The sequence below is a fragment of the Drosophila virilis genome, chromosome 3, assembly GCF_030788295.1.
Source record: "Drosophila virilis strain 15010-1051.87 chromosome 3, Dvir_AGI_RSII-ME, whole genome shotgun sequence".
In the NCBI taxonomy this organism is placed as follows: Eukaryota; Metazoa; Arthropoda; class Insecta; order Diptera; family Drosophilidae; genus Drosophila; species Drosophila virilis.
In genome coordinates this window covers 13,536,899-13,560,284 of record NC_091545.1, presented here as the reverse complement: position 1 = coordinate 13,560,284, position 23,386 = coordinate 13,536,899, and the positions used below count along the sequence as shown (strand labels likewise).

General features: G+C 46.0%; 7 protein-coding genes across 8 annotated transcripts; 4 read left to right on the top strand and 3 right to left on the bottom strand.

The window, feature by feature from the left end:
• Window positions 1-2,132: 2,132 nt before the first annotated feature.
• Eaf6 (chromatin modification-related protein EAF6/MEAF6) lies at window positions 2,133-3,357 on the top strand. Of its 2 annotated transcripts, none has more exons than XR_001450391.3 (4): window positions 2,133-2,365; window positions 2,436-2,649; window positions 2,708-2,998; window positions 3,056-3,194. XR_001450391.3 is itself a non-coding variant. In XM_002047359.4 (4 exons), the coding sequence occupies exons 1-4, from the start codon at window positions 2,213-2,215 to the stop codon at window positions 3,220-3,222; spliced, it is 660 nt and encodes a 219-aa protein (XP_002047395.1). In that variant the 5' UTR covers window positions 2,134-2,212; the 3' UTR covers window positions 3,223-3,357. The 2 variants fall into 2 exon arrangements, 1 of the variants encoding a protein (XP_002047395.1); XM_002047359.4 differs by having other exon boundaries at window positions 2,134-2,365; window positions 2,708-2,833; window positions 3,056-3,357.
• On the bottom strand, window positions 3,340-4,095 carry LOC6623976 (protein lin-52 homolog). Its single transcript, XM_002047358.4, has 2 exons — window positions 3,680-4,095; window positions 3,340-3,615 (listed from the first exon to the last, which is right to left on the bottom strand). Exons 1-2 carry the CDS (start codon window positions 3,966-3,968, stop codon window positions 3,467-3,469), a joined length of 438 nt encoding a protein of 145 aa, XP_002047394.1. The 5' UTR covers window positions 3,969-4,095; the 3' UTR covers window positions 3,340-3,466.
• A 275-nt stretch (window positions 4,096-4,370) lies between these two features.
• TM9SF3 (transmembrane 9 superfamily protein member 3) lies at window positions 4,371-6,713 on the top strand. Its single transcript, XM_002047357.4, has 6 exons — window positions 4,371-4,593; window positions 4,682-5,239; window positions 5,303-5,601; window positions 5,659-6,093; window positions 6,169-6,399; window positions 6,465-6,713. Exons 1-6 carry the CDS (start codon window positions 4,504-4,506, stop codon window positions 6,607-6,609), a joined length of 1,758 nt encoding a protein of 585 aa, XP_002047393.1. The 5' UTR covers window positions 4,371-4,503; the 3' UTR covers window positions 6,610-6,713.
• A 1,579-nt stretch (window positions 6,714-8,292) lies between these two features.
• Window positions 8,293-9,472, top strand: LOC6624003 (collagen alpha-1(I) chain). The gene is made up of 2 exons (XM_002047356.3): window positions 8,293-8,410; window positions 8,472-9,472. The coding sequence occupies exons 1-2, from the start codon at window positions 8,311-8,313 to the stop codon at window positions 9,407-9,409; spliced, it is 1,038 nt and encodes a 345-aa protein (XP_002047392.2). The 5' UTR covers window positions 8,293-8,310; the 3' UTR covers window positions 9,410-9,472.
• Window positions 9,473-10,841: 1,369 nt separating this feature from the next.
• On the bottom strand, window positions 10,842-12,517 carry Alp9 (Alkaline phosphatase 9). The gene has a single exon (XM_002047355.4). The coding sequence runs from the start codon at window positions 12,485-12,487 to the stop codon at window positions 10,907-10,909; it is 1,581 nt and encodes a 526-aa protein (XP_002047391.1). The 5' UTR covers window positions 12,488-12,517; the 3' UTR covers window positions 10,842-10,906.
• Window positions 12,518-12,780: 263 nt separating this feature from the next.
• Window positions 12,781-15,336, top strand: Alp10 (Alkaline phosphatase 10). The gene is made up of 3 exons (XM_002047354.4): window positions 12,781-12,943; window positions 13,737-14,878; window positions 14,942-15,336. Exons 1-3 carry the CDS (start codon window positions 12,838-12,840, stop codon window positions 15,278-15,280), a joined length of 1,587 nt encoding a protein of 528 aa, XP_002047390.1. The 5' UTR covers window positions 12,781-12,837; the 3' UTR covers window positions 15,281-15,336.
• Window positions 15,337-16,497: 1,161 nt separating this feature from the next.
• On the bottom strand, window positions 16,498-23,239 carry l(3)psg2 (lethal (3) persistent salivary gland 2). The gene is made up of 3 exons (XM_002047353.4): window positions 21,981-23,239; window positions 18,116-21,895; window positions 16,498-18,057 (listed from the first exon to the last, which is right to left on the bottom strand). The coding sequence occupies exons 1-3, from the start codon at window positions 22,862-22,864 to the stop codon at window positions 17,040-17,042; spliced, it is 5,682 nt and encodes a 1,893-aa protein (XP_002047389.2). The 5' UTR covers window positions 22,865-23,239; the 3' UTR covers window positions 16,498-17,039.
• Window positions 23,240-23,386: the final 147 nt, after the last annotated feature.

Here is a 23,386-nt window from a genome sequence, read left to right as displayed (position 1 = left end):
AAGATCAAGTTTCTTCCGGCATTTTTGCACAAAAACAAAAACTAGAGCTTTTTGTGTTGTGGCTGCCGCTACATAAAGAGCACAAGAGAGCGCACAATAGTTAAGAGCGCGCCAATGCAGTAGCTTTTGCATCAGTTGACTGTGTGAGTGAGAATGCGCGTGTGTGTGTTCCACGCTGGTTTGTGTGCCTTATGGCAAGTGCATTTGTGTGTTTGTCAGTCAAACTGTTATGATGTCACTGCCAGCGCCGCCTCCAGCGCCCCTCCACCCTGTTTTTATGGGCTCAGCTGCAAGCTTTTGCATATGAACTTTTGCATGTGCACTGAAAATGTTTGAATTGTATGCATTTTGTTTTTATGGCGTTTTACAAAAGTTTTCCATTTTTTGCCCAAAACGCAACCAACTCATTTTCACTCGCTCGTTGGAAAGCGCGTCTTCCTCAATCGATGGCAACAAACTATGTATGCTATATTGTGTGTGCGCGATTCTTGGAAACCGACGAAAACGTAGCAGCGCGAACAACAAGTTGCCACAGCAGCAACAGCAACAACAACATGTGCAAGACAGTAGCGCCAGCAGCCGTGGCAGTGGCAGTGGCAGTGGCTGTGGCAGCGTCATCGTTGCAAGCATTGAACTCGATTTTGTTTTCATTGCCGCTGAATTTCTAAAACGCAGCTAATTAGTCGAGAGTGTTTGTGTTGTTGTTGGGTACGCAGCTCGTCGCTTCTTTAGCTGTGTTCCACTTTTCTGGCAGTTTTCCACTTTTCCTCAGTCGCCGCAGCAGATTTCACACGCGGCCATGCAATTCATCATAAAAATTATTGTAAACTGCAGTCAATTGGCCAGGCGAGCAACAAGAAGAAGATGAAGAAGCAGCCAATGCACCAGTGGGGCAGAGGGTGGAGCAAAAGTTAGAAAAAAGGGGGGGGGGGGGTGGGGGCAGTTGGCAGATGTTTGCCTACAAAAAACCAAATGAAAATAAGTTTTTCCAAGTCGCCCAAGCCGCGCCTTGTGTGTTTGTTTTAATAAAATGAAAGTTTTTGCGCGCCAATCTTTGACACACATAGAAGGCATCGAGTCAGTCAGTCAGTCAGTCAGTCAGTCAGTCAATTGGTTAGTCAATCAGCCAGTCAGTTAGCCAGTCAGACGTGGAAGCAGACTTTGCTTAACGGCTGCCAGCCTGCAAAACTATGCAACGGTCGTTGCCGTTTTTCGTTTTTCGTTGTGATTTCATTTTCTAATGTTGTCGCTGGCTTCGTATGCGATATTGTTTTCTACTTGCGCTGGATTCATTTTTCGTCTGGGCCATAGATGGGCATCTGAAAAGTAAGAAAAGCGCAGCAAAATCAAATCACGCATACGTCGCGTATGACAAGAGGCGGCTGTTAAAAGTGAAAAATAGTCACAAAATGTGTGCGTGCGTGTGCGTGTGTGTGTGTGTGTGTGCGTAGCTGGGTGAGCAGCGAATTGTTGAAAAGTAAAAGAGAGTCGCAGCTAGCAGCGAAAGGGAGCACAAGCTTACGCAGCGCCAGTAGCTGAACGGGGAGCTGATGGAAATAACGCTTCACTTTTTTTTTCGGCAGTTCAACAAACTTTACGGGCAACAGCTTAGAAAGAACTTGGGTCAATAAACTATGGAAGCCACAGTGATGATCTGTTGCGGCTATGTATGATGATGATGATGTCGGTAATGGCGCTTGCTGCCGTGGCTTTTGTTAGATATGCACGCATATATAAAACAATTGACGCAAGAGGTCAATGGCAGACGCACTCGAATCTCCTATGAATGTTAAGAGCAACATTGTAATGAAATTGCTTGACGAACCAAGGGCTGAAGGCAGCATGGTCACCACTTTAAATTACAATGTATTTACACACGCATATCTATAAAATCTACAAAGAAGAGCTCTTCTAAAGTCGTTGAATTGATAATGCTTGACTTTAGCATTTGTGTTCAGCATTTACTGATTTAATTTTAATTTTGGCCGTCATTCAAAATTAACGGTCATATTTATGCTATTAGCGCCATCTAGTTTACATATGTGCAAGACATGGCCAGCATCGATATTTGTAGCCTTGCAGCTCTGTAATATCGACAGGCCGCCATATTGAACGATAAGTCTGTGTAGGATTAGAATCGATACACACAGCTAGCTGCGCTCACAAATCGTCAGAAGTAAATAACAGCAAAAACATAAAACAGCAAACAAAAATGAGTTCCCCAACGAGTAAGAATGCTAGTGAAACGAACAATAATAGCAACAAGCCAAAGAAGTCGGCCAAAACTAATTCCAATGCCAAGGGCGGCAGCATGGACACGCGCGGAGAATTGGCGGACCTAATCAAGAAGAAGGCAGAAACTTCGGTAACAAGCAAATAAACAAACAATCATTGCAACAAATACAACATTACGCCATATGCAACACAATCAACAGGAACAACTGGCCAACCTAGAGCGACAGATTTACGCCTTCGAGGGCTCCTACCTGGAGGACACGCAGCTCTGTGGCAACATCATACGCGGCTGGGAGCGCTACCTCACCTCCAACAAGGCCACCAACTCAAAGGCGGACAAACGCAATCGCAAATTCAAAGATGCTGAGCGCCTCTTCTCCAAGTCCAGCATTACCTCAATGGCCATATGCAATCGTGAGTAGCCAGCATCAATTCCAGTGCAAGCTCTACTAAACATTTGCAATAAACACAGCTGAGCGCGCCAGCGAATCGGATTCCATAACGAATGAAGACTCCAGCGACAATCAGATCTCAATTAACCAGAACACAACAACTGCTCACGATGGGGCGACATCAATAAAGACGCAGGATGAAAAGGGTAAGGCGTGGCAAGACGAGGTGGGCGAGATCAGTGTTACGGATTGAAGATGATGAGGAAGAAGTTTGATCGTGTGCTGTGATATGTGTCGGTGCTTTAATTGATTCTCATGAATATTGATGAAGCCTTTATAACTATAAGTTAACTTAAGAAGTGAACTAACAGGTTTAGCATGTAATTTGATCCAGCGACTCAAATTAATGTCTTAATGGAACTTTGCAGATTCGCCCTCCCATCGAAACGAGTCGGGAAGCGTTGTTGGCTCAAGCAGCAGCAACAAGGATCTACCCGGCACGCCCACCACCAACACAAAAAGCAAATTATCATCTAGCTCCAGTGCGACGGCAAAGAAGAGCGGACACATTAATAAGAAAATACGGCATCGATAATGAGCCCAAGCCAAAGCTTGGGTTATCGTCGATCGCTCAAGAAAAAAAAGAGTTTTAATCGTGTTTTAGCGTTTCACTTGTACATTTAAATGATTAACTTAAATTAATCAACGATCGCTCTTTTTATTACAAAAAAAAAATTCATAATATGCATTAAATTTAGGCTACATGTAACCACATGTCTATGTATAATAAAGTAAAATTAACTATATATAATACGGCAACAGAATTCAAAGTGAATGTCCTATTTCTTTCCTTTGGCCATTCGATCAAAGATGCCCAACAGTTTGCCGCGTGTCATTTCCTTGGACTCTCGCAGGCCTAGTTGATAGATTTCATCATGCATGGACTTAATCTTATCTATCAGTTGCTCTGGTGTGAGGCTGGCCAGCTCTAAAATGGTTCAAATATTGTTAAAGCCCGCTGCAATGCTGCTAGAATTCCCAATTCCGCTTACGGTTCATCCTTGCCATGTCCGCGCTGTTAAAGTTTTGTGTGCATTCGGCGTTTGGTGTGTGTATCGGTGTTTGGCTCATGGTCAGAAAGTCATCCATGCCAGGAAAGCGTTCTGGCCACTGCACCGGTGATTCACGCAGTGTTTCCATTGATATTAGCTCATCCTCTTTGGCGCTCAGCACCATGTTGCTGCTGGCATTGCCCGTCGTTCCCGCTGCGTTGGTGTCCGTTTCCGACTTCCGAACAGTCTCTGGGGAGAACATTTCAACCCCCGGTTCCATATTGTTCATTATTGCACAGATGTGGTGTAAACGTATTAAATTCAGTTAAATGAATTAAATAAATTAATTAAAAAGGCGTTTGTATTATTAAACCGAGCAATGTGACCGCATTTCTCCAAGTTGCGGAGTTTTCTGTTAAATTGTGGTTCTAAATTAACTTCGATAGCACTAGTTCAGAATGAAAGTGTATCGATATCGATATCAAGCAACACGATTGGTTTGAACATCCGTGCTTATCAATCATTTTTTAAACAATATTGAAGTTGCTATAGGCATTCTTGATGTGGGTCTCGTAATATAATAGCCCCTGACGATAATTTCATGCACATATCGTATTGAAGTTTTAGAATAAATCGTTTAGCGATGCAGCTATCGATAGATCAATCAGAATCCTAAACACTAGCCAACACTGCTCTAATCGAGGCTATCACAAATATTTCATTTTAATTCTTCCGTTTTGTTTAACGAAATCTACGCTGGAAAGAAACGTTAAGTGGCCAGCAGCAGACTCAGGCATAGAAAGACCACAAAAACAAGTTCAGCCATGGGCACGTCACCGGTCCTTCTAATTTGTTTATGTCTGCTCTTCAGTAGCTGCTACGTGTCGGTGTCAGCCGATGAGCACAATCATAAGGTATATTTGTATATGTGTCTGTATGCATGCATCTGTAGTGTAGGTGGCACACATCGTACAAGATCTAAACATAAAACAATGCTTGCAGTATAATGATCGAGAGGAGGTGGTGTTATGGATGAATACGGTTGGTCCGTATCATAACCGGCAGGAAACCTATGCCTACTTTTCGCTGCCGTTCTGCAGCGGTACCAAATCGAGCATATCCCACTACCATGAAACACTCAGCGAGGCACTCCAGGGAGTTGAGCTAGAGTTCAGCGGTTACGAGATGGACTTCAAGACGGATGTCCCGCGCACGGTTATTTGTATGGTTAAGCTAACCGAGGAGAATGTGAAGGCGTTTAAATATGCTGTGATGAACGAGTATTGGTATCAGATGTATATTGATGGTCTGCCCATATGGGGCAAGGTCGGTGAACGGGATGAGACCGATGGCAAGTATTACATACACACGCACAAGAAATTCGATATTGGCTATAATGGCCAGCAGATTGTGGACATAACGCTGACAACGGAAATGCGCGAGGAACTGAAAACGGATGCTAAAATCAAGTTCTCCTACGAGGTTAATTGGAAGCCCACAAAGATAGAGTTTAAGAATCGCTTTGACAAGTATCTGGATCCAAATTTTTTCCAGCACAGGGTATCTATGCCTGCTCACACTTCTATTGACCATAGCTAATTAGCACAATTTATTTGCACTCAGATACATTGGTTCAGCATCTTTAACAGCTTCATGATGGTAATTTTCCTGGTGGGTCTGGTTTCTATGATATTGATGCGTACGCTGCGCAAGGATTATGCACGCTACAGCAAGGATGAGGAGGTGGATGACATGGAACGCGACTTGGGCGATGAATACGGCTGGAAACAGGTGCATGGCGATGTTTTTCGCACACCACCAAATTCCCTTCTCTTCTCGGCGCTCATCGGTGCCGGCTATCAGCTCATCTCGGTTGTCTTTTGTGTCATCATGTTTGCGATTGTCGGCGAACTGTATACAGAGTAAGTGAACAGCTGAACCAACATTGACAAATAGTTTATATCATTCTTGCTTCATAGACGTGGCTCAATGCTATCTACGGCCATATTTGTATATGCAGCTACATCTCCCATTAATGGATATTTCGGTGGCTCACTTTATGCTCGACTGGGCGGTCGTTTGTGGATACGTCAGATGCTCGCTTCCGCTTTTACGGTGCCTGTCGCCGTTTGTGGAACTGCGTTCTTTATTAACTTTATTGCCATTGGCTATCATGCATCGCGCGCCATACCCTTTGGCACAATGGTTGCAGTCACCTGCATTTGCCTGTTTGTCATCTTGCCACTGACTCTCGTTGGCACCGTGGTGGGACGTAATTTGGATGGCCAGCCGGATTTCCCTTGTCGCGTTAACGCTGTACCCAGGCCCATTCCCGAAAAGAAATGGTATATGGAACCGTTGATTATTGTGCTGCTGGGCGGTGTGCTACCATTTGGTTCCATTTTCATTGAAATGTATGTGATTCAATTTAATTGCTTATTGCTGGAGCTTATCTCTTGATACTATCTTCTCTCTCGTTTGATGTACAGGTACTTTATCTTCACCTCGTTCTGGGCGTATAAAATCTATTATGTCTATGGCTTCATGTTGCTCGTGTTTTCCATTTTGACTGTGGTCACCGTTTGTGTTACCATTGTGTGCACATACTTCCTGCTGAATGCCGAGGATTATCGGTGGCAATGGACGAGCTTTATGGCAGCTGGTTCCACGTCCATTTACGTATACGCCTATTCCTTTTACTACTTCTTTTTTAAAACTAAGTACGTGAACTTAAGCATTGCACTTGTTGACATCGTTAATCCATATCACTTTGTTTTTTTTGCAGAATGTTTGGACTATTCCAAACAGCTTTCTATTTTGGCTACATGGCACTGTTCAGCGGCGCTTTGGGCATCATCTGCGGAACCGTCGGCTATGTGGGCACGAATCTCTTCGTGCGTAAAATCTATTCCAATGTGAAAATAGACTAAATTCGTGCGGCTGTAGAGTTCAATTGAAACCATTTACAAATGTATTTATTTTGTAGTCCTTTAGTTCACCCACTTGTGTTTATATATATTCATTTTGCTCTTTATCAATGCTCTTACAATTTTCTCATATTGGTGTGGATTTAAAATGAATGAATTAACCAAGTCAAAGAGCTCACACCAATGATAACATAACAGCCGAAACGTCGCCCATGATCTGATCTATGTATATATAAATATATGGCACATATACTGTGTATTTGTATGTATATGTGTGTTCTGAATGTGTTTATGCGTGTGTGCAGCATATATATATATTTATATTTGTAATATCAAATATGCCTAGAAACTTATCAAAAATCTATGCAATTGCAAATGTGACTTCAAATATTTTGCGCCAATTAAGTTTATATACATTGCAGAAATGTGCTGATTAGCAATAGTCGATAATATTAAATAAATAAAATCAACATATAAAAAATGAAGTCCATAAAGTCATTAGGGTCAGCGAACGATTTAATCGAACTAACTTCTTAAGATGTCTTATCGAAACATGATTATTGCATGTTTTCTATTTCGACTGGGTATTCGAAGAGCTTTATTAGCTAATTGAAACGTGTTCGTATTTATCAAAGGGAACCAATGCGTAAGTGATTTGCGCACTCATCGCAACTAATAATTTAGCAAGTCGGCCAATTGATTAGCTTAAAAGCAGTCTATCATCCATAGGAAAAATCCATTCCAACGGCTACGACAGTTGCTTCCGTACTTAAACCTACAATCAATTTGTCTTTATTTCTTTTTCTTTTGGAATTTCTGCAGTACTTATAAATGTACTCAAACCCAGCACCGTGCCGCAGCTCAATGGGGTTTATTTAGAGAGGTGCCACTCAAGATAGACTATGTTGTGCCTGGCATGCGGTATGCTTGTAACTGATATGACACACACACACACACACATACACACACACAAATATATATATGTGGCAGAACATTTGAATAGGCGACTCATTAAATTCGGGGCGCGAACATGTTTGCATTAATTTATGCTAATGAAAAGTGCGTTTGGGTTTTCGTGTTGGCTTTTCCTCTACTTAAGAAGTACATATGTATATATATATATATATGAATTAGATAACGGTTAACGCTTGAAGACCTGAGGAAAAGTGTCTGTTAAATCAATTTCATTCACAATCAATGACATCAAGCCCACCCCACCAGGTTCTAAAATCAAGATCTCTTCGCTAGGGTATTATTATTTATTTATTTTATTTTCTTTCCTTTCCCTCATGGCCCGTACTGTAATAAACATCAAGTCAGCAACAAATTTTATGGACTGATTGACACGAAACGAGTGACATGGCCCAAGAATGGAAGCGACCCAATTTAAGCCACAGCATGGGCATGTTTCCCGACATAAACAACCATAGATGTCAAGATGCTGGCGATGGCACAACCCACTGTGTATCAGTTTCCCTCTCTCTGGCTGACTGACTAGTTCTTTTAAGTAGGTTTAACGATTATCTTATGCGAGAACAGTTATGGGCCAACAGCCCACCTGGATAATACGTTTTGGGTCTCTCCACACATTTCACTCATTTATATGCACATGAAAATGTTTGGAAACCGATTTCCACTCGCATCGAATATCATTAAGAATAGCTCTGAAAATTCTTTAGACCCCAGCTCTCGGTATAAATACCAATGATTCGATCTTGCCTAAACTCAGTCTGCAGATGCTGTTCGCATAGACCATACGGAGAGATCATGGCATCGCATAGCCTTCTGGCTGCTCTGCTGCTGGGTAGGTTAAGAGGACGCTTTGTTTAATAATCCTTCAAGTGAATATATTCCAAATCTTTAAGGTATTTGTTCCACGACCAGCGCCTCGTTGTTGAACTGTAATTGTGAGCCGGGTCCTCGAGGACCACCGGGACCGCCAGGCCCTCCGGGTGCTGGCTTTGGTAGTGGTGGTGGTGGTGGTGGTGGTGGCCTATGGGGCTATCCACCTATGCCACCATTTAATCCTAATATTCAGCCTATAATTGGTCCTAGAGGCTTGCCTGGACCGCCGGGACCACCGGGCTACTGCTTCCCCTGCCCATATAGTGGTTATGGACCACGACCAGGAATAGGACCCGGAGTCGGACCCGGAATCGGACCAGGATTTGGACCAGGATTCGGACCAGGATTCGGGCCAGGATTTGGACCAGGTTTTGGACCAGGTGGGGGAGGAGGAGGAGGAGGAGGAGGCGGCGGAGCTTTCGGTCAGGGCATATCCTCCGCTATTGGCAATCTTATAATCATACCATCCGGCGTTAATGGACGCGCTCAGCTCTTCCGCATCACGCCCGATGGCCAATTGGTGCGCATCGAGAATCCCAAAAATGATCTCAATGAGCTTCTACCGCACAATTTCCAAGAGCAACTTGCACAACAAGCGGCCGTGCCCACAGCGGCTTCAACGACCGGCATAACGCCACCAAATCCGCGGCCAGGGCCCACAGCACCTACGCCCGACGATCAGACCGACGGCCTGGATGAGACTATGTTTGCAGCGGCTGCAACGAATTCGGAGCGCAAGGATTCGCTGCGTGGCAACTCTGAGGCCAACGATTGGCGCCGTGTCCTGCTGCTGGGTGAGCCGCCTGTCGTCAGCGCTGCCAGCTCCGAGCAGGCCACCGCCAACCAACTGGAGAACAGCATGGACAGCTTCCAGCGAGCACTGGTCGATCTGAGGGATAAGTATGCCTCCCTGATACAGCCGCCCACGGTCGATCAGCGATACGCCGTTATTCTATAGACACTAAGTGACACCTGAAGACCCTTATTATAATAAAATCGTACTGATAATTTCTAAAATTACTGTTATTGCAAAATAATTCGAAGAGAGAGATTTTTTAAGAATTTTTCAAAGATTCAGTTTTGATATTTCCTCGACAGTGGAAAATACAAAGAACCGAGTTCTTATATAACACTTATAATATAAAAAAAAAGCCAGTTATGGATTTATGAAACTAATCATTTTAATCCGAATTCCGTGTAGTTTACAGCAACAGATAAGATTTAGAAAGTTGTTTGTTCAAAACAAATTAATACCAATTCTTAAAAATGTTATTTACAATCATGGCAATCTAATAGTACAGATTGACTATAATCAGAGAATCAAGCGTATATAACATACAGCTGCGATAGAATATCATGATAAGCACAAGAAGGAGTGCACTATTAAAGCTGCCCAACTAGAAGATACCCTCTACACAGCATCGCCTATGGATGCTATACATAAGTGTATATAGACAAAATCCAAAGAAGCAGAGAAATGCTTTATTAACGAGCGATTCTTCCTTTAAGACTTGTCATATAGTCTGAATAGATACGATTTGACAGATATAAAGAGAATATAAAGGAAGAATATTAGTAGAATATATCTTGAAAAATATAAAAGTTTCGTATACAAAAATTAGTTTAAGACTGTTTTGAACAGTTCTTTCTAAATGATTAAGTATTAGTAAAATTCGCCAGTGCCAAGCTTGTTCAAGTTATCTTGAAATGTTTTTTTTATGAAAAAACTTAATATATGACGGATCATATCTATGATTGCCATTTTATATACATCTGAAAAACGGACATATGCAAAGTTTTTATGTCAATAGCCCAGAAACAGATCCCATTTAACTAGAATCAGACAAACATACTTGGTTGTTGATCGACTTGATCTTAACCTGATGTACCTATATACTTGGCATCCGGTAAGTCTTATACTGCCTGTTAGATACATTCTTAACAAGTCATGATTTCCAGTTTTACGTATTCGCAATACAAATGATGTCTTATTCAAGCCCAAAACTGTTAAGAAATTAATAATGTGAACAAAAGATGAATGCTGTCAAAAAATTCTACTGCAATTGTCGTTTTCTTTTTAGTAGAAAAAGTCCCACAATACAATCAGCTTTTAGAATGAGGAAGTTCCAAGAGCCGAATAACGCCAATTCATGGAAGTCTATTCGTTTTGGAGAACGAGTTTATCTTCTAAAAGTAAGTGCTCGTAATGCTTTTGCGCAAAATCCATATATAATATACATATTTGGGTACACTTTATTTGAAGATAGGGAAATATTATCTGCGCCGAAATCCCGTAGGTACAATCAAATCTGAAGCCCAATTTGATGACGTTCATAATAAACCCACAGCAATCTTTGAGTATTCACTTAATGATAAGGCGTACGTGAGAATCGTTTGCTATCGCCTCCAAGGAGCACGACTTTTAATTAAAATTAAGGGTCATTCAAGCTGTCAATCAATCACAGGCTTTCTGTCCATCGCCTACGCACGCGGCATAGGCCAACATATGTGGAATGGTGTTCTGCTCGTACACGCCGGTGAAGAGATGAGCCCAAGGACCGGAAGCAAAGACGCCAACATCCTCGCCGCCATGCGTCTCCGACTCCAGTGGAGCTGTGGCCGGGAACAGCTGGGCCGGATCTGGGTCCTCAGCGAATAGCGTCATGGGATCCACACGCTCATGCGTCTGTGTATTGTAATAGGTCTCAAAGCTCTTGCCATTGGCATAGCTCAGGGCCAGATAGGGTTTGCCATCGGTGCCCTTGGACTTGGCCTTGCCGAAGATGTCGCTGCCACGCTTCTGATAGCCACCCAAGCTGAAGGTGTGCGAATGATCAGATGTAACCACAATCAGGGTGTCCTTCTCGCTGGTCATTTTGCGCGCACGTGCCACGGCCTTGGACAGCTCGGCGGTCTCGTCCAGCGCAATGCGCGCCATGGTATCATGATGGCTGATATCAATTTTACCGCCCTCTACAAACAGGAAGTAGCCATTCTCCTCGGTCTCCAGCATTTCAATGGCCTTCTCTGTCATCTCCTCCAGCGTGGGCTCATTATTCTCCGGATCGGCCAGCTGCTCGAGATGATAGTGCATGTGGCTCTTGGTGAACAGGCCCAAAAGGCGGTCCGTTTCGTTGGCAGACACCTTCAGCAGCTTCTTGCGGTTCTTCACATAGGTGTTGCGTTCGGACATGGCCTCGAATTCTTCGACCAGATTGCGTCCGTCAGTGCGTCGGCCCTTGTCATAGAACTGGGGATCCATAAAGTTACGTCTGCCGCCGCCGAGCATAACCTTCAGCTTGCTGCCCACCTCGCCATGGATCAGCTGCACCGCAATGTCGTCCAGACCCTTGGCCTGTTCACCGCAAGCCTCCTCCAGCAAGGCATTGTTCTCCCATTCACGGTCGGCGGTATGTGCATACACGCCCGATGGCGAGGCGTGTGTGACACGCGTGGTGGTCACCAATCCGGCGGCTTTGCCCGCATCCATTGCCCATTTGGCCACAGAGAAGACGTGATTCGTTTGGTTGGCCATGGCCACGCAGTCGCCACGTTTGATGTGTGCATTGACGCCGATGGTGCCATAGTTTGCTTTCACGCCGCACAGATACGACGTTGACGTGGACGCCGAGTCGGGCACAATTTTGTCCACACAGTAGGTCTTGGAGAGGCCCGTATAGGGGAATTCCTCAAAGGCGAGCTTCAGCTCCTCACCACCCATGTAGCTGCGAGCCGCAGCCAAGGTAGCCAGTCCCATGCCGTCGCCCAGGAAGAGTATAATGTTCTTCGCACGCTGGGTGTTGCGCTCATAGCTCAGCTTGTCCAGAATGTGTTGCTTGCTGGCCGAGTGCCAATATTCGTGTGTTTTCTCTGCCTTGATGCGGGGCTCAGGTGCTGTCCGTGCAATGTCCTCCAGATGGGGGTGCATGTCTTCGTCGTCATCCTCGGGCACCTGACCAGGCACTGCGCCGCCTAACACGCACGCCGCCAGGAGCAGCAGCAGCCATATACCAGTTAAGCAACGTAGTGTCTGCATTTTCAGGCTGTCAGCTCGATAGTCCAGCAATTACTGCACTCAACCGGGCTGAGCGTCAGCTTTATAACCACTTTTGGGGCTATTGTTGTGAAGTGATGATTAGGACGCCTGAGCTTGATTTATTTATGGGTACTTCTTTAGCACAGGTGTCAAATCAGCACTCGATTCTGCGCGATTGGCACTTTAGATTGAACAAATCACAATAACAAATGATATACACTACGGAATAATGGACAAAGGCCCACTCGTAGGCTATATAACCATGTCTGCCCCACGCTGGCTCAACAGTCTAACGCCAGCTGTTGGACGGCACGAAACCGAGTCGTACCTCCAAATATAAGTTTAGCAAAATGACAAAAGGCTTAAAAAGTGCTAAATACCCAGCGTGGTGCATTCTGGCCCTGGCTCTGATGACGTGCCCGGCCTGGGCAGATTTATCCGACGAGCAAGAGAATGGTGAGTAATTCGATCAGATCGAAGAAGAGAAGAACGTACTGCGTACGGGCGGAGCAACAGTGCAGCCAATTCTGCTGTTTTCCAGCTAAATTTGGCTTTGAAGCTGCAGTTGCAAAACTGCTTAACCAGCCACTTAGTGAAAACAATAGCTAGAATTTGATCAACTAATAAAAGAGAATGAATCAGCACAGTAAGAACCCTGATTATTCATCGTGAACAAGAATGAAAGAAGTCTGAAATATTTCAAACTAATTAAAGTCAAAGACTGATCAATTGTTGTCGAAAACAATAAATTCAAAGAAGTGTGAAATATTTTTGCCAAGGGCTTAGCTTAGTCAAACTAATTGAAATCAAAGAAGGAACAATGGTTTTTGCAATTCATTGTTTGATCCTTTAAGACTGCCATTTATCATCAAATTTTCCAGCTATTCTTTTGAGCTAATTCCAGCTAAAAAATAGCTAAGAGCCTGTTAGATGAGAAGATTTTGTATAATCTATACAAGCTGCAATTAAATTATCTATTGAACAAACAAAATTTACGACACATTAAGAATTATAAATTATTGATTAATCTGGTTCATTAGAAAATCGTTGCTATTATCAGACATAACACTTATTAATTATGAATTAGAATAGGTTAATAACCAATCTGATTAGCCCTATCGTTGAGCACATTGTATTAAAATCCGCCCAGAACAAGATCCACACATGAGTACCTCACGTGTTAAGAATATATTAATAACCCATTTGATAGTCCCTATCGCTGAGAACTTTGCTTTATATCCCCACACAGAACAACATCCACGCATGAGTGCCTCGCGTGACTATGTCGAACTGGACGAGGAGCTCAACACACGTTTCTGGCACGATAAGGCGCAGTCTATACTGGCCGATAAGTTGTCGCATCATAAAAAACTCAATGAGAATCGTGCCAAGAATGTGATACTGTTCCTGGGCGATGGAATGTCTGTGCACACGATAGCGGCAACACGTGCCTTCATGGGCGACAGCAGTAAGCAGGTCTCCTTCGAAAAATTCCCCTATGTGGGCCTCTCCAAGACGTATGCGGTGGATGAGCGCACGCCGGACTCGGCCAGCACGGCGACAGCTTACTTGAGCGGTGTCAAGGGCAACTATGGCACCATTGGCGTGAATGCCCAGGTGAAGCGAGGCGATTGCCTGGCGGGCACCGACAAGACCACACACACGGAGAGCATTGCACAATGGGCACAGGAGGCGGGCAAGTGGGCGGGTCTGGTGACAACGGCCAGGGTGACACACGCATCTCCGGCCGGTGTTTACGCACACGTTGCCGATCGTAACTGGGAGCACGATGGAAAGATCAACTGCAGCGCGGAGCTCAATACGGATATTGCACGCCAGCTGGTGGAATGGCCGGTTGGTCGAGGTTTGCGTGTGGTTCTAGGCGGCGGTCGTGCCTCCTTCCGCGATAAGAGCATGCGCGATGAGGAGGGCTTTGTGGGCAAACGTAAGGACGGACGCGATTTGATCAAGGACTGGCAGGCGGATAAGCAACAACAAGGCGCTGAGGCGCACTATGTCTGGTCGCGCGATGGTCTCAACAAACTGGACCTTACCAAGACTGACTACCTGTTGGGTCTATTCGATGTCAGCCACTGCCCCTACCATGGCGATCGCATGCGCCAGCACATGGATTACCTGGAGCCCTCGCTCTCCGAGATGACAGAGGCGGCCATCAAGGTGCTGAGTCGCAACGAACAGGGCTACTTTCTCTTTGTGGAGGGCGCACGCATTGACATGGCCCACCACGCGACGAAGGCACAAAAGGCTCTCGAGGACACCGAAGAGTTTGCACGCGCTGTTGAGCTGGCACGCAGTCTCACCTCTGAGGAGGACACGCTCATTGTTGTCACCTCGGATCACTCGCACACCATGACTATCAATGGCTATCCTGTAGGTGTCTTCTTATGCTCTCGCTTTTTTGAGTTCCCTTCTAATGTTCCGAATACTTTGCAGTATCGTCGTCAGAATATACTTTCACTGGCTCCCAATCAGGCCGAAGATGAGCTGCCCTTCACTATACTCTCTTATGCCAATGGACCGGGTTTTGTGAATACCTACGATGAGAACGGCCGCGTGGACCTGTCGCATACGAATACCAAGGATGCTGACTTCCAGTTCCAAGCCACAGTTCCTCTCAAAACTGAGACTCACGGCGGCGAGGATGTGGGCGTCTTTGCCTCGGGTCCCCATGAGCACTTCTTCTCCGGAAACTACGAGCAATCGACAATACCCGCTCTGATGGCTTATGCGGCCAACATTGGCCCCTTTGCCCCGGACAAGTTAAAGAATTAGTTTCAATAAAGTAGTTATTCTAATCAGCAAAATAAATAATTAGATTTAAATAAGAATTTCTAAGATAAGTCCACAATTCAACTGTCCAGTGATTATCTGAATAGGTTGGGCGGAGGAGAAAATCACACTCATTCTTTCAATATTATAATCAAAATCTGGATTGAATTAATTTGAATCCTTATATATGTATGTATATATATGTAAAAATGCACTTACCGAAATATTCACACCAGAGATTATTTAATTTTCCATTTATATGTATGAGGGTAACAAGTTTAAATATATCCAGATCGCTGAAAGAAAAGAAAATAGAGCAGGTTAGAGAGAACAGATGAAAGAAGAAAGCAAAATAATTGGCGGAGAGATAGAGAGAGTGAGAGAGAGATAGTGAGCGAGAAAGGGAGAGATGTATTTTTTTAATTATCAGCGCAGGAGCAGATAATTAAAAAAAACTGTTGGCCTAGCATTTTGACCTATGACTATATAAGATATTTGAGGGTACCATTTTCACATGAATTTTGACAAAAAATAATGGTATCAGATTTAATGCAAAATTGATCGAGAGGCCAAAACATTAACAAAAAATCAAACTTTATGAAAATCGGTTGAGTTTTGACCGATTTATGTTGGTGGGAATTTTTGCATACATACATACGAACAAAGGTACATACATGCATACATACGAACACATATACATTTATACACATATAAACATTTGAGCGCACACAAAATTAACAAAAAAAAACACTTGTTATCAAGGCATAAAACCTCTAGGGCTTACTTAAATTTATGAGAATCGAGTAGAAGGGCAACATTTACTAATACGTTTTTTTTTAAATGTTTCGCAGCGGAAACTAAACTTATTTTGTGTTTGGTATAAATGTATGTGAACGTATATGGAAGCATGAACACTTGCATATAAACACATACACACATATATGTACATCTACACACATTTATATGTATACACACACATACATATATGCTTGCGCATATGCATCTATGTATATGTATTTACATGCACATTTATGTGCACGCCTAGGCAGCCACATCCACATACATTGAAACGTTCATTTAAGTAAGTATATATACTATATGGATGGAGACGACTTTTTAACAATATCAGAACAATTTTCCACACGTACATACATATCTCCAGCTCCATTATCGCTTATTCAATATCCTTCAGCTCCCTCCAATTACATAACAACTTAATATATTCCACGTACATACATGTACATACATACGTCAAATGTACCATCGTTTAATTGTAGAATTTTTGTATAAAGTTTCGTTAAATACATTACGTATGTCGCTTAGACTAAATACGACTCGATATGCTCCTAGTCGTTCGCACTATTTACAGTTGTTGATTTGTTTTTATTTTCTTGTAGAAATCAATGAACTAAATGTTAAATGTTACACAATGAATAATTAGTTCTAGAAAACATTAACAATAAATGCCTTTCGCTTACAAAATATAAATGTAAAAAAAAAATGAATTTAAGAAAAAGGTGAAGGAAAAACAACAAAATATTATGATATAATTGCAGGGAGCTCGTTGGATGGTTAAAAAAAAAAAATAATATGTCTAGGTTGTTGATAGGCCTACAAGATAACTACTTAGAGCTAATTTGTTATGATGTGTCCAGCTGGTTGGTGGTTCTAAGTACATGCGAGTATAATTGCGAACCGGTTTCTTAAGACTGACTTCAGGGGGATAGGGGATTAGAGTGCGTGCATTGATGTTGTTCTCTTATTAGGTTTCCAGCAACGTTGCTGGCGTCGGTCGATCGTCGGCAGGTGCTGTCTCTATTGACGGCGTCGTCTCGGCTTCCTTGAGATCGGTGCTGGTATCGTCCGGGCCGGGGTTGCCGACATCCAGATCTAGTGTCTTGGGCAGCGGCCCAATTTTCTGTAATATGTCCACGGGCATTATTTCGCGCATTGTTGGCACGGGCTGCACCGTGAAATGTGATGACAAAGTGGGCAGGGGTGGCGGCGTAAAGTACGGAGGCACCAATGCTGGCGGTGGCGTTGATGTTAGTGGCGAGGCTGTCAGCACGGGAACGGGTACGGGCACGGGCACAGGCACTGGCACTGGAACAGGCGCTGGTATTGTGACAACTGAGGGCACGGGCGCCCCAACTGGCGTTGGGGTTGGCGGATAGCATTGATAGCTCTGTGCACCCAGCACAGGTATCGGCTGTGAGACAATGGGTGGCGGTGCCGCCGTCACCGTTGCCATTGGCGGTGGTCCACGCAGATAATGTGGTAGCACGTTTTGCAGCGGTGGCGGCGGATGCTTGCTAAAGAACTCCTGCAGCATGGCATCCGCTTGCGCGGGTAGCGGTGGTGGTCGATGCCGCAAAAACGCCGGCATCAGCAAGCGTCCAGACTTCACCAGCATTGCCATGTACTTGGGATCAAAGCGTGGCGGTGGATGCGGCATTGACGAGCGTAGCATGCGTTCGCGCGACTTTACAATGGCTCCCTTAATGGGATCAAAGTGATAGTAGCGGAACCGGGGCTTCTTTTGCACTAGAACGGGCCTATCCAGTTGCGCCGGCTTAGGAGCAACCGGCGGCAGTGGCGGAGGCATGGCTAACAGTTGTTCCCTTGTGCGCTGCAATTTGGCCGCCTTGGCGGCACATCGCTCCCGATACTGACCTACAGCACGCTCCACCGCAATTTCTACTACTTTGCGATCCTCGCTGTCGCTCTCGTAGTTGGGCAGCACATTGTCCACAAAGTTGACGCGCTTGCGCTTGGGTTTGCTGTGTGGCAATACGATATGGTTAGGTGACAGGTCGGCTGAAATTATAGTTGACTTACTTTTTGTCCTCGGGTGGTTCCTCTGGCACAACAGCCGGCACGTTCGTTAGCTCCACGACGGCCTCCATAGACGGCACAATTTCCAGCACATTTCCCTTTTGCACGGCCACAGGCACAACGGGCGCCATGGGCAGCTCACGCAGCACCGGTATAGCTGATGGCTCCACTAGGCTGCCACCACCATAGTCATAGTCCATAGGTACAGTTGCTGTGGTCGCCGAATACTCGGTGTATTGCGCATAGGCCTGCTCCATGTTGTAGGCGGTGTCCACGTAGGCCGCGTAACTGTCATACTGCTCGCCACTCGCATCCTGCTGCATCAGAGACATGTTGTAATAGTAGGCAGCTGCCTCTAGGCTCTGGTTCTCCACAAAGTAGTCGGCAAAGCTCTGACTATGTGGGGATCTTGATCTGGTTCTCGACCTCGTGCGACTGTGTCTGCGTGAGGGTGAGCGCGAGCGTGACCTTGATCTTGACCAGCTGCGTCGCATGGGTGGCGATGGCGGCTTAAAAGGTAGCGGTGAGCGAGAGTAGCAGCGCTCGCGGCTATAGGAGCGACGTCGCGCCGATGGTGGTGGTGAGCGTGGGCCCAGCATCTTGCAAGGCGGTGACAATGAGCTGCGACGTCGTCCGGGCAGCGGCTTGGTGCGCCGCCTGCGCAACGGACTGCGACTGCGCGTGCGACTGCGACTCAAACTGCGGCTGCGGCTGCGACCCACGCCCAAACGTGGCTTGCCAAAGCGTCCGCGACGTGGCGAAGGCATTGGACGCCGGCGACGTGGACTGGGCGAACGTGTCGAGTCTTTGCTGCGACTGGGACGGACATTACGTCGAAAACGATTGCGTGACATTGAACGCGATCTGGAGCGCTCCCGAGTCCGTGATCGCTTTAGCTGGTGGTGTTGCGGTGGCTGCAGCTGCGTCTGTGTATGTTGCTGCTGCCGTGCGGGCTTGGAACGCATGTCCATGATGGTGGGCTTGACAATGGCAATCTCTTTGGGCGGTTTGGTCAGCTTGCCTTCGAGTGGCTGCGACGAGGACGACTGTGGTGCCATATCTGGTTCATCCTTGTCAAAAATAGCTGGCTTGCGTGTTAGTTTTAAGGGTGAAATGGTTAGTTTGATCGCTTCACGATTTGCATCAAAGATATTATTAACTGGAGATGCTGGCCGTGGCGGCAGATGCTGCTGCTGCTCAGCCTCCCTCTGCTGCTGCAGTTGATGCTCCTCCTCGCTGGCCGTCTTGAGTTCCGGCTTACGATATTTGTTCATAATGGCATTGCGCTGCATGAGGAATAGCGATTCCATTTTGAGCAACTCCTCGCAAATGTCGTCACCCGAATCATAATTCTCACGCATCATCTGAATGCGCGCTAAATTGTCCTCGAGACTTTTGAGTTTGCGCAAATCCTTGCTGACATTGTTCTTCTTATGGCTAAGCAGCAGCTTTCCAGCCGCTGCTGCATCGTCCACGTCAGCTGACTGTGATTGAGATTGGTCGCCATCCTCCAGGCCGATCAGCTGCTGCGTCTTCTGCTCTTGCTGCTCAGCATTGTCGTCGTCATCTGTGCTAGACTCGTCATCGTCATCTTCATCGTCGTCGTCATCGTCATCATTATTGTCGTCATCATCGGAACTGCTGCCGCTGCTGCTGCTGCTGCTGCTCGATGTTGCATCTGTGTCGCTGGAAGATTCTTCGGCAGTGGAATTGCTTAAGGAACTATTTGTGGTTGCCTCCGCCGTGGCAGCTGCTGTTGTTTCATTCGCATTGCCGCCCATCTTAATACTCTTCATGAACTTGTCGTACAAATCGTGTATGTTAATCAGCGCCTTGTCGGGCACAACTGCTGCAGTTACCTCCGGCAGTTGCTGTGGCATCTGTGGCATCTTGGCTTTAGGCGGTGGCGTGCTATTGGCATTCCATAAGGCATTTGAGTCTTCATCATTGTCGCCGTTGAGGCGTCCCATAACTGTGGATGGTAAATTTTTTGGCGTACTGCTGTCACCACCCGCCATGGAGTCGTCGTTCTCCCAGTTGTCTATGTAGTCATCAGTATCGGGACTGTGCTCATCGTTCTTGCCAGTCATCTCGGGAGCAAACTGAGGCGGCGGCGCATTGGCAGCCAGCACACCATTGCGCACTGGCACCTCCCTTTCGTTTTCACCACCTCGTGGCGGTGTCGCATTGCGTTCCACTTTGATTTGTTGCACTGTAAGCAACGGTGGCGTCTTAGAGCGATTCTTTTCCTGCTTGATGACACGCTCCTTGAACTGATCACTGGGCCGAAGCGTCGTCGTGTCGCGCTCACTGCGTAGGTTACTGTGCCTGTCCCCATTTCGTTGCATACTGCGATGCGACGAATCTGTGGCGCGCCTAGGGGGCGACAGGCGACTGAACGTTTCAGATAATACTGTTTCACGCTTAAAGGGATTGGCATGCCGAGGCGGCGCCGTTTGCCGTTCCGGTGTGCCGCTTGCTGTCCACCGACTGCTTGAAGCGGTCTCTGACTCGATGGGCTCCACTTTGATGTGCACCTCTTTGGGTGCTTCCTTTTTATTGCGGTGTTCTGTGCTCTTACGCAATAGCTGCTCCTTGGTGGCCAACAACGCCTCGAAATGCAGATCGTTGTCCTCGAGCAGCGCACCAATACGTATGTGAATCTCGCTGTGTATTTTCAACTGCGGTGCCGTTGATTTTTGTGGCTCAAGAATGGGTACAGGCTTCGTCTGCATATGTAGATTCTCCAGCGGTGGCGTTGTACTGCGTTCTGCAGCCTTTTCTGTTTTTAAATCGGCAGTTTTTTCCTGTGGCGGCGATTGCATCTTGGCTGGGCTGTTAGCTTTCTTCAGTCTTGGCGGCGATTCGGCGAATATATCGAAGGCCTTTATCGTCTCGGCCGGAGCCGGTGGTGGCGTTAGCACTTGCACTTGTTCGTTCCGTTGAGCAGCGTTATTGGGCTGTGGCAGTGGCGGCATTGGCGGCGTCTTTGCTCTAATCTCTGACTTGCGACTATTGCTTCTACTACGCGTACGGTGTCTTGACTTTTTGCTACGTCCATCATTAGAACGATCTCGGCGTCCTTTTTTCGATTCTAAACTAAGCTTTTCCGTTGAACGTGATGTAGATTTCTCTTTGGATTGGTCACTATCTCGTTTCTTCTCCTTAGAGCGTTCCCTTTGCTTTTCAATCGAGCGATCCAACTTTTCCTTGGAGCGTTCTCTTGGCTTGTCACCAATTCTCTTGTCTTTGGAGCGTTCTCTTTGCTTATCATAGGAGCTCTCTCTTCTCTGTTTAGGACGTTCGATATTTTTATCATTTGGAAACTCTTTTCTGTCTTTAGAGCGCTCGCTTTGCCTATTATTGGAGCATTCCCTGATATCTTTAGAGCGTTCCCTTTGCTTATCATTGGAGCACTCCCTTCTCTCTTTGGAGTTAATCCTCTGCCTCTCACTGATGCGTTCGCTCTTTTTTTCCCTAAAACGTTCGCTTGAGCGTCCTTTAAGTCTCTCCTTTGAGCTATCGATTCTAGACTCCTTTGAACGTTCCCTAAGTTTCTCCTTGAAGCGGTCCCTCTGCTTCTCTTTACGCTCCTTGGGCGGGTCCTTGCATCGGTTACTCTCATCCTTGGACAGTTCCCTTAGCGTGACACAGCCGGCATTTTCCTTGGAGTTAGGCTTGGCCGCCTGTACTTCTTTTTGCTTGCAGCTTTTGTGTTGCGCATTGCCACATTCCGTAACTAGATTAAAGATGAACGACACTGGCGGCTGCGATGTTGTCCAGCTGGGTGAGCACATAGTTAGATATTTTAAAAACGTTCACCATTATTTACAACATCGAGTGTCTTCTGTAGATTCGTTATACTTACGTTATATCGGACTGTGTGCGTTTATTGCCCTGGCTTTGACCTTGGGCCTGACCGGGTGGCAACGCTGGTCCGTATGAACCTGGTGATGGAGCAGTCTGACCTTGAGGTCCATTGCACGTTGACGACGCTGACACTGATGAAGGCGGTGTTGGGCCCCTGGGCGTGGCACAACGATTGGCAGCGGGTAATCGGTTAAAGAACATTGGTCGCATTCCACGCATGCCACCACGCGGCATTCTGGGTACAAAACCCATGCGTCCAAAGTCAAAACACGGCGGACGCATGTGAAAGCGCAGCGGATTGAGTCCAAGAAAGGGATGGTGAGGGGCAGGTGGTGGTGGTGGTGCTGCCGCCGCAGCTGCCTCGGCTTCCTTCTCCTTGCGCGCCTTCTGCACATCCTCTACATTCTTCTGGTCATCCCCAGAGGAATCGGTGTCCGAGTACAAGCCTTCACTGTCATCGGCATCGTCCGTTAATGCGGGCGCCGATGTACCCGCCGTATCAGTATCAGCGCTGCCATTTTCCAGTGGATAGGCTTGCGCTGGCTTCTCAGTCACCATTTTGACAGTGGCCTCTTTGCGCCTGATGGCCTCCAGCTCCAAAATAGCACGCTCCTTCTCCTCACAGTTATCCGTATCGATTTGTGTCAGCTTGCGCAATGCCTTGCTTATAAAGTCCTTGGCGAGCATTTTCTTCAGCGCCGGACTAGCGTTGCCTGGCTGTTGATGCGGTGGCGTGACAAGTTCACCTGGCTCCAGGCTATTATCACCATCTTGTAATTCATCGCTTAACGCAGCGACCTCGGAAATTGAAGGCGTCTTCTGCGATTCGCTGCCGCCGCTGTCGCCGCCGCCGCTGCCCTCGATGCGCGTCATTAGCGACATTTTTGCATAAGCTTGCGTGGAAACGTTTTTCGTTTAGAACTTGCCTGATTTTAGATTCAATGGCGGCGCCGCGTTGCGTTGCTTGCACGATGAAAATGTGTAGTAATCAATGCGTTTGCGTTAGCGGGGTGCGGGTGTGGGTCATCCTCATTGACAGTGCGGTGCGTACTTGCTGAATTGTTTCTTTAAAATCTTGATGCACGCCCTTTCCTGTGTTCTCCACGTACGGCACACACGCTTCGTCGCATCCACGTGCACACGTTTTGAGTTTGCTTTTGTTTGAATACTTCATGTAAAAAAGTGTTTATGCATTTTCAAAGAGCTGATGTTCATTTTTGGGTCATGACTTGCGCAGACGATACCGATACTTCCAGGGCTGCAATGCGATTTATGGTATCGATTGTAAAAGCAAAATGTTACAAAACTTGACAGCTAAACTAACATTTATGACAGCAGTATTACAAAAGCTCATGTATTTATCGGTAACTAACCCTAAATATTCAAATAAAATTGTTACCTATT

What these genes read in the sequence shown, in the direction of transcription:
- Eaf6 (XM_002047359.4), top strand. Translation starts at nt 2,213, where the DNA reads ATGAGTTCCCCAACGAGTAAGAATGCTAGTGAAACGAACAATAATAGC. An exon ending in CTCAATGGCCATATGCAATC is followed by an intron (nt 2,650 to 2,707) that starts GTGAGTAGCCAG and finishes CAATAAACACAG; the next exon opens with CTGAGCGCGCCAGCGAATCG. An exon ending in AAAGACGCAGGATGAAAAGG is followed by an intron (nt 2,834 to 3,055) that starts GTAAGGCGTGGC and finishes GGAACTTTGCAG; the next exon opens with ATTCGCCCTCCCATCGAAAC.
- Alp10 (XM_002047354.4), top strand. Translation starts at nt 12,838, where the DNA reads ATGACAAAAGGCTTAAAAAGTGCTAAATACCCAGCGTGGTGCATTCTG. An exon ending in ATCCGACGAGCAAGAGAATG is followed by an intron (nt 12,944 to 13,736) that starts GTGAGTAATTCG and finishes ATCCCCACACAG; the next exon opens with AACAACATCCACGCATGAGT. An exon ending in TGACTATCAATGGCTATCCT is followed by an intron (nt 14,879 to 14,941) that starts GTAGGTGTCTTC and finishes AATACTTTGCAG; the next exon opens with TATCGTCGTCAGAATATACT.
- LOC6624003 (XM_002047356.3), top strand. Translation starts at nt 8,311, where the DNA reads ATGATTCGATCTTGCCTAAACTCAGTCTGCAGATGCTGTTCGCATAGA. An exon ending in TCTGGCTGCTCTGCTGCTGG is followed by an intron (nt 8,411 to 8,471) that starts GTAGGTTAAGAG and finishes CAAATCTTTAAG; the next exon opens with GTATTTGTTCCACGACCAGC.
- TM9SF3 (XM_002047357.4), top strand. Translation starts at nt 4,504, where the DNA reads ATGGGCACGTCACCGGTCCTTCTAATTTGTTTATGTCTGCTCTTCAGT. An exon ending in CCGATGAGCACAATCATAAG is followed by an intron (nt 4,594 to 4,681) that starts GTATATTTGTAT and finishes CAATGCTTGCAG; the next exon opens with TATAATGATCGAGAGGAGGT. An exon ending in GGTTCCATTTTCATTGAAAT is followed by an intron (nt 6,094 to 6,168) that starts GTATGTGATTCA and finishes TTTGATGTACAG; the next exon opens with GTACTTTATCTTCACCTCGT.
- LOC6623976 (XM_002047358.4), bottom strand. Translation starts at nt 3,968, where the DNA reads ATGAACAATATGGAACCGGGGGTTGAAATGTTCTCCCCAGAGACTGTT. An exon ending in GGACATGGCAAGGATGAACC is followed by an intron (nt 3,616 to 3,679) that starts GTAAGCGGAATT and finishes GAACCATTTTAG; the next exon opens with AGCTGGCCAGCCTCACACCA.
- Alp9 (XM_002047355.4), bottom strand. Translation starts at nt 12,487, where the DNA reads ATGCAGACACTACGTTGCTTAACTGGTATATGGCTGCTGCTGCTCCTG.